Source organism: Cajanus cajan, chromosome 2 (genome assembly GCF_000230855.2).
Source record: "Cajanus cajan strain Asha chromosome 2, NIPB_CcT2T_4, whole genome shotgun sequence".
Taxonomy (NCBI): domain Eukaryota; kingdom Viridiplantae; phylum Streptophyta; class Magnoliopsida; order Fabales; family Fabaceae; genus Cajanus; species Cajanus cajan.
In genome coordinates this window covers 79541201-79550537 of record NC_138518.1, presented here as the reverse complement: position 1 = coordinate 79550537, position 9337 = coordinate 79541201, and the positions used below count along the sequence as shown (strand labels likewise).

Below are 9337 nucleotides of genomic sequence, written 5' to 3'. Positions count from 1 at the left end.
TTTGTACCTGACGTTAGTTTTCTCTATTAAATGATGACGTGACAAATGGACTGCCACGTCATCACCCAACAGTGTCTGCCATGTCATCCAAGGGACTACCACGTGGACATGGTGATGATGTGGCAAACACTGTTGGGTGATGACGTGACAATCCGTCTGCCATGTCATCACTTGACAGAGGAGACCAACGTCAGGTACTAAATTGAAGAAAAAAAAATTAGTCAGGTATTTAAAACAAAAAATAATAAATTAATAGGTAGTAATCTAAAAATCGACCTAATTGGAGGTAGTAATCTGAAAAACCAACCTAATTGAAGGTAGTAATTGTAACGACCTGCCATGGTCTCTACACTTAGTGGAATCGCACTACTGCTAGTGGAATTAAGAGAAATATTAAGCTGGATAACTCATATATACATGTACAAATAAAAATGAAAATAATTAAGTTTCTGGTTATAAAATAAAACTCCATATATGTACAGTCATCCCAAAAATAATATTCTCTAGTGCTGGTCAAGCACAGACAAAACTGCTATCCAAAATGATAACTCTAACACGAGGATCAAAACTCCCCGTCTCGCAGCGGACACCTCAACTCCAAGCTAGCCCTGACCTGTTCCCATACCAAGTATGATCATCGCAGTTCCACCACATGGAAACAGAAGGGTAAGCTAGAGTTTAAAAATCAATCATACAAGTACAGACAATAGTCTATACCACACAATCATCCAACTATCAATCATGAAGCTAAACACCACACACTTCATCATATTAATAATCATGTAATAAATTTATCTCATGACAAATATTAATGCATATCAATCATCATCACAAACAACCATACAGCTCAACATGAAAACCCAACTCATTCATACAACTTAGAAACAACTTTAATACAACAACAACAACAATATACAACTTAATATTTAATGCATCGTCACGCATGTACAACTGGGAGATTTCCAACAACTGAGGTTGAGCAGTCTAGGTGGCATAAACCCTACCGAATCCAGTGTTTGACCTATCTCAATCAGGTCAGGTATAGAACAGCGTTAAGAACTCTGAAGAGAACCAGGTATAGACAACAATAGTCGATTGCTCAGGTGTACCACTTAGACTCAAAGGTCCAATACTACTGTCAGGACAGAAGGGTTTGGGTATGAGCCTACCACGGCCTTGGCTAGCATCACCAATCCACATGTGGAGTTAGCCCACCCATTGTCCTCCAAGTACCACGCACCCTCTAGTACCTAGTCAAAGACTACATCTCTAACTAAATACCTTACTCAAACTGGTCATTCAACCATGACATGGATCGACTATTTCCATGTCGCCCACACAGTACTAAGGGATTCAACTTTAAAACAACTTTTAACTTATCACCTTAGTACTATGTATCTCAACATAAAACATATATCTTCACCATATGTCCCCAACTTTTCAACTTTACAACAATAGACACCATAACAAGTTTACAACAATAAACATCTGGTCGGTTGTAATCGGTATAGCTCGGCCTGACCCCTATACCGTGGTTCTTTATACACGTGTGCCTCGACCTTACCCACACACGGGATCAACTAAGTCCTAGAGGAGAACAACACAACGTCCACTCCAAGGGACAACTTCCCAATGAGGGTTTTTCAACAAATTGGGCTCTTAGAGCACCACAACTATCTCAATCTACACAATGGGATGAGCAACTTTGAAAACATCTCCCCTAGTCCTAGTGATCAACAACTCATCAACATAGCTTAATCAGCTTAATAACTTAAACAACATACAACTTTTTAGCGATAGACATCTTAACAACTTTACAACAATAGACATCTTAACAACAATAGACAACTTACAACAATACAATAATAGGCATTATATGCCAGCTTGACAACTTATTATTCAATCATACAACTATGCAACTTTAATAATTTTAACAACATGCAAACAACTTAATTAAACAACTATAGTCATTACAATATCAACTTTATAAACAACTTCAGCAATATACAACATATTTAAAATTCATCTATCATGTCAACTTACACATAAACAGCATAAATCAACTTAAGCACCCAACAACTCAACTATTTCAACAAAAGAACACCATGCATAAAGCTTCCCTAACTCTCCTGAAATTAAACAACCTCTACATTCTAGTTTTCCTCACCTGAAGATTGACTCAAAATAGCCAATAACTAAGAAGAAGTAGAATTCTCTTCCGAAGCTCAACCCGAAACTTCAATCCTTCCAAAGCAAGCTTTCTAATCTGAATTTCAAGAAAAGACAGAAGGCATTAGTGATCTATAGGATAAAAGGAATCATACAGAGAAATTTGGGAGAGAAAGGAGCTCACAGACCCAGAGTTATTCTCTCTAAAACTTATCTCTAAAAATCTCATTTTCTCCTCAACTACCCAACCCCTATTTATAGAAGTTCAGGAGTGGCCAGAACGGCCTGTTCCGAATCCGGAACGGCCCGTTCTACACCCCCTCATCACGTACAAAAATCACATGCAGAACGGCCCGTTCTGAAACCAGAATGGCCCGTTCTCCATCCAGAACGGCCCGTACTCCCTCTGGAACGGCCCGTTTTGGGGTTTGGAATGGTCCGTTCTCCCTTCAGAATGGCCCGTTCTCAACTACATTTTATAGGTCAATTCAGTAATTTGGAACGGCCCGTTCCAGTTTCGGAACGGTCCGTTCTGAGCTACTGAATCACCCATACTGGGCTTTTGGGCCTTCTAAAATAACCTACTACGTTACAATAATCTGAAAACTAACCTAATTAAAGGTAGTAATCTGAAAATTGTCACTGAAGGACAACCTATTTTGAGGCCACCATATTTTGATTACATAAATTACACTGAGTGAAATGAGCGTATGCAAATATTCATACAATCCATCGACTTCAAACTTTGGTTTGTCATAAAAAATGGACCAAAAATTCCAACAAAGATAGTGGACAATGAAGAAGTGGAGAAAAATGAAGATTAATAAGATGAAGAAGACATAAAAAAAACCTGTAACTAGAAACAAAAGCAACAAATGCACATAAATTAGCTTCCCATTGATCATGTATGGAAACTATTGCACTTGATTATAAAAAAGAAAATTATGAAATTATATTAAAACTCAGTATATATATAATATATATGTGTGTAATATTTATATTTACTAATAATAATTTTTTAAATAAAAATTTAATTTCAAATCTTATAAGTTTTACTTATAAGATAGGAAAGTTAATGCCACAAATATTCACTTAACTTATATATATATATATATATATATATATATATATATATATATATATATATATATATATATATATATATTCATTTTGTATCTTTCACTTATATGGAAGTACTGAAAATTTATTTGCTAAGTCAAGTCTCCTCCAGACGGAATTCTAGCTACTTTCAGTGATAATTTTCAGATTACTACCTTCAATTAGGTCGGTTTTCAGATTATTACCTTCAATTAGGTCGGTTTTTCAGATTATTACCTCCAATTAGGTTGGTTTTCAGATTACTACCTATTAATTTATTATTTTTTGTTTTAAATACCTGACTAATTTTTTTTCTTCAATTTAGTACTTGATGTTGGTCCCTCTCTGTCAAGTGATGACATGACAAACGATCTGCCACGTCATCACCCAACAGTGTTTACCACGTCATCACCATATTCACGTGGTAGTCCCTTGGATGATGTGGCAAACACTATTGGGTGATGACATAGCAGTCTGTTTGCCACGTCATCATTTAACAGAAGAAACTAACGTCATGTACTAAATTGAAAAAAAATTATCAAGTAATTTTAACAATTTTTTTTTTAAAAAGTAGTAATTTAAAAATCGAGCTTATTCGAGGTAGTTTAAACATATTTAAGCCAATAAAAATTAAGGTCAATTTACTTGTGAGAAATTGAAATAATATGTACAACATCTTATATTTAAATTTTGTTATTTTTATTATAATTCTTAATTGATAAATAATATAAAATAAAATAATCTGTATTAATAGAATTATAAATAAAACAATTTTAACTATTTTATACTAATAGACAAAGAAATGAATTCTAAATGGATATAATTTAAGTGAAATTGAAGTGCAATATGATGTAGCTTTTTTTTTTTATTGAGGAAAGCATTTCAAGAATTACAACTTGTTTAAAGAATAAAAGAAATAAATTTTTCAAGTAAAAATAATCATTATTAAAGTCAATGCCAGCAAAAGACAGTGAAATAAGTGTTATATAATATTGCATAATCACCAATTTTATAATGTGATTATTGAATCAGATTGTAAATTAACAATAGATCAAATTTATAGTAATGATGGAGATGTTTTTAAGTGTGACATAATTCTTAATCAAATTAGATGGATTATGATAAATTTTCCTTCTATAACTCGTTCTTTAGCCATAAATTTTATCTTGTTTGATTATGAGAATATTCATAATGAATTTTCTTATTATATTCAAAATATTATTTTAATGAAAAGAATATGATTATGTTAATGTGAAAATATATATAATTAAATAAGTATTTACTTAATAATAAAACGAAGATTAATATTAAAATATTTGTATTCATGGATATATACATTTTAAAATCATATATATAATGCAATTTGTTTTAATTTATTTTTACAAAAATTGTATGTGTTATATTCATTTATTTTTAGTATAAAGATGTTATAAAATTATTTTTTAATATAAATATAATTTTTAAAAATTATTTTTAGTTTAATTTTAATTTTTATATCTTATTTAAAATTTTATATTTTAACAATTTATAGATATATAATTTTTTTTTATAAATATTCACTAAATAGGTACGGTAACTCGCGAAACTTAATTGACTCAAATTGACTTATTGAACTCAAATTAAATTATTTTAGTGTTTGGGTCAAACTCGACCCAACCAAATCAAAACTAGTCATTGTACAAGTTGGATGATGAATTTTTTGTTGGCTCATGATATATACATCTCATTTTTAATAAGTACACCTCATTTATTTATTTATTTATTAAAAACCTAAAATATCCTCAATTTTTTTTATTCTTTAATTTTTTAATTTTACATTTCCAACTTTCAATTTACCATTTTCTTCTTCTTTCCCATACACTTCCCTTTTTCTCTCTTTTAGTTTTCACATATACCCTATTGGCTTCCCCCCATTCCCCACTTATTTTAATAGGTAGTTTTAGTTCTCTTGATTTTCACATTACTCTCTCTCCCCTCATCTCTTTCACTTTTCACATGCGCCCATATTATAGAATCGGTGCACAACAACATTATAGGCATGTGTGACTTCCTCGACAGTTTCTAGCAAGCTAGATATGCATTTTTTTCTTCCACCACTTTCTCCCTTTTACACTTTGAAAAACCTTAACATTAAATGCAATGTTATGGAAAATACATTCCATAACATTAATTTCACTATTCTAGAGTACTTTCTAGAATAATAAAATTAATGTTCTAAAAAGTATTTTTTGAAATTATATTTTTAACATATTTCCAAAAAGTTTTTTTCAGAGCAGTAAATTTAGTGTTCTAGAAATTACTTTATGAAAGTGTGTTATTTTACACACTTCCTGAAAGTACTTTCTATAATACTAAATTTATAGTTCCTAAAAATACTTTTCAAAAATATATTAAAAACACAATTTCATAAAATACTTTCAGGAACATTAATTTTATTATTCTAAAAAATACTTTTTGAAACACTAGAATTATTTAATGTTATACTTTATAGGTGTGTAAATGGGGGAAAATGCTCGAAGAGAAAATGCACATTTGGCTTGCACCTTGACACTGTTGAGAAAACTACTTGTGCCTGTAACATTGTCAAAAATTAGTTCTATGTTTGGATATATGTAAAAACTAAAAGAGGGGGGAGAGAGAGAGTAATAATATGAAAATTGAAAGAGAAGGAAGGAAGAGAGTCATGTAAAGCTGAAAATTTTAAAACTACATATTGAAATAGCTAGGGAGTGGGAGAAAGATAGGAGAGTACATGTGAAAATGAAAAGAAGAGAGAAGGAAGTGTGTGAAAAAGAAAAAAAAATACTAAAATGAATATTGGATGTGTAAAATTACAAAAAAAAATTAAGGATATTTTAAGAATTTATTTTTTTAAAAAAATGTGTACTTATAAAAAAAGGTGTATATATCATGAGTTTTTTTTTGTTTTTGACTAGTGACTCGACCTAATTGAATCATATGTAATAAAATAAATAAATAAATAATAATAAGTTAGTGTTTAGATGTTTACTTGCTCAAAAATTAAAACAATAATTTCTCACTTGTTCAATAACAAATTTTATATTTTTCGATTGATAATATCATTATAATAATATAACATATTCATTTTTTATTAATCTTAGTTGTTCAAATCGATAACGATTTAACAAATTAACAAATTATTTTAGAGTTTAATTTATATTATTATTTATTTTATAAATTGATAAAATTATATTTATAACCAGATATAAAATAATTTACATCTATTATAAAATATTTAAATTCTTATAAATAAATAAATAAATTTAATTATATTAATTTGATTAATTTAACCTCAATTCAACATATTCATAATTAAATTAAGTTTGGTTAAATTTAAAAAAAAATTATATAAATTTAATTTAATCTAACTCGTTAAATTTTGATAGAATAAAAGTTGATCCAAATTTAGTCTGACTCAACACAAAAAAAAAAAATTTAGTGTGACTCACCCGCTTATGATGCTAATATTTGGACCACAAACATATCGAATGGCAACGATCTGTATGAGAGTAAATGGAATGAGGTGTGAAGGGAAGAAATTATGAGAGTAAATGGAAATGGGTGTGAACAACTTAAGGAAATTTAATGACTATGTGTGTCCCAATACAGATTACACATGCGCATGAGACACGTGAGAGAATGCTACAATCAGCTGTCGAAGTAGATGGATGGCGAAAAGTTGCAGTTTTTAAGTGACTTTTTTTCCTTAAACGACAAAGATCTACATCCTTTTCCACAGTTCCCACTCCAGCCGCTTCAAAAGTTTTTTTTTTCATTTATATATTATTTAATTAATTAATTAATTTCTAATACCAAGGACTTAAATTTTTCTTAATACTCACCGATTCTTCTTCTCTCTATTATTAATTTATTCTTATTTTTTTTTCTCCTACGTTAATACATTTTTGTTTTTGGTGCTTAAGTGGGAGAGGAATGAGGATAGTTAATCCAATTTGGATTGCAGCATGCTTTCGAAAAGGTGAGTTTTCAGCTGCACTTTAAAATCTAAACGCGGAAATACCAAAGTGCATATCTTGTGCAGGCGGTATTCAACCTAGGTGCCTTTGTCTGACCCGTAAATACGGATTAATTTTGGTACTCGTCACTGTCCATCACATATATCTTCCACAACACCACGTTTCTTGCATTATATAACCCTTGCAAGTTGCATCACAAACGCACAGACACCATTCTTCATAAGATATACACTCCACAAATAACTAGGATGATTTGGATAACACTTGGTTTGGCCTTTCTTGCTTATTTGTGGCTACTGAGAAGCAACAACAAGGCAAAGAAACTACCACCTGGTCCAAAAGGATTACCAATTTTGGGAAGCCTTCTCAAGTTGGGACCAAATCCTCATCTTGATTTGTACCAACTAGCCCAAAAATATGGACCTATCATGTACTTACGCTTAGGTTTTGTGCCTACCATAGTTGTTTCTTCACCCCAAGCTGCTGAACAGTTCCTCAAGACGCATGACGTTGTCTTTGCAAGTAGGCCGCCTCATGAATCTGCAAAATACATCTCTTGGGAACAGAGGAACTTGAGCTTTTCTGAATATGGTTCTTATTGGCGCAACATGCGCAAGATGTGCACGTTGGAATTGCTGAGCCAAACTAAAATTAACTCCTTCAAACACACGAGGGAGGAAGAGCTTGACCTATTGATCAAGCTTGTAAGAGAGGCAGCCAGTGATGGAGCTGTTGTTGATCTCAGTGCCAAGGTTGCAACACTTAGTGCAGACATAGCTTGTAGAATGGTTTTTGGGAAGAAGTACATGGATCGAGACTTGGATGAGAAGGGGTTCAAGGCTGTGATGCAAGAGGGAATGCATTTAGCAGCAACTCCTAACATAGGTGATTACATTCCTTATATTGGTAAACTTGACCTTCAAGGACTAGTTAGGCGTATGAAAGCAGTGCACAAAATCTTCGATGACTTCTTTGAGAAAATTATTGATGAGCACATGCAATCCGAGAAGGGAGAAGACAATATGAAGGATTTTGTGGATGTCATGTTGGGCTTTGTTGGTACCGTAGAATCTGAATATCGCATTGATCGACCCAATATTAAAGCCATAATGCTGGTAATGACATCACTGAATTTTTTCATCATATATATTTTTTAAAATTGATTTTTATATAACGGCTGTTTGTACGTGGAATCGAATATCCTACTCTTAGTGACTTACATTAACATTTCACCTCTAGTCTTAACGACTAGGACCGATACCAATTTAGCTACAAGCTTGTTGGCTTTTCTCACCGATTTTTAGAATATCAATTTTCACTCTTCTTTGACACTATTTTTTATTTTTTGCACAGGATATGTTGGCTGGTTCGATGGATACATCTGCTACAGCAATTGAGTGGACACTTTCAGAGCTCCTAAAGAATCCAAGGGTGATGAAAAAAGTCCAAATGGAATTGGAAACTGTGGTGGGTATGAAGAGGAAGGTGGAGGAATCAGACTTAGACAAGCTGCAGTATTTGGATATGATTGTAAAGGAAAGCATGAGGGTCCATCCAGTGGCACCATTACTAATACCACACCAATCCACAGAAGATTGTATGGTTGGAGATTTTTTCATACCTAAAAAATCAAGGGTGATAGTGAATGCATGGGCTGTTATGAGAGATCCAAGTGTTTGGAGTGAGGCAGATAAGTTCTTGCCGGAGAGATTTGAAGGAAGCAACATAGATGTGAGAGGGCGCGACTTTCAATTGATACCATTTGGGTCTGGCAGAAGAGGATGTCCAGGATTGCAATTAGGTCTTACTGTGGTTCGTCTAACAGTGGCCCAACTTGTGCATTGTTTTGATTGGAAGCTACCAAATGACATGTTACCAGCAGACTTGGACATGACAGATACGTTCGGCCTCACAATGCCTAGGGCCAATCCTTTACTTGTCATTCCTACCTATCGACTTTCTAATGAAAGGGATTAGGGAAAACAATTTCCTAGTATGTATTTTATGTTTAATTAGCTTCATTTCAATAAAATTTATGAGAAAACAAATAAAAGAGTGAATCATTATCTTAA

General features: G+C 32.3%; 1 protein-coding gene across 1 annotated transcript; it reads left to right on the top strand.

Moving 5' to 3' along the window:
• Positions 1 to 7448: 7448 nt before the first annotated feature.
• LOC109816367 (cytochrome P450 71AU50) lies at positions 7449 to 9337 on the top strand. The gene is made up of 2 exons (XM_020381354.3): positions 7449 to 8380; positions 8619 to 9337. Exons 1-2 carry the CDS (start codon positions 7514 to 7516, stop codon positions 9240 to 9242), a joined length of 1491 nt encoding a protein of 496 aa, XP_020236943.1. The 5' UTR covers positions 7449 to 7513; the 3' UTR covers positions 9243 to 9337.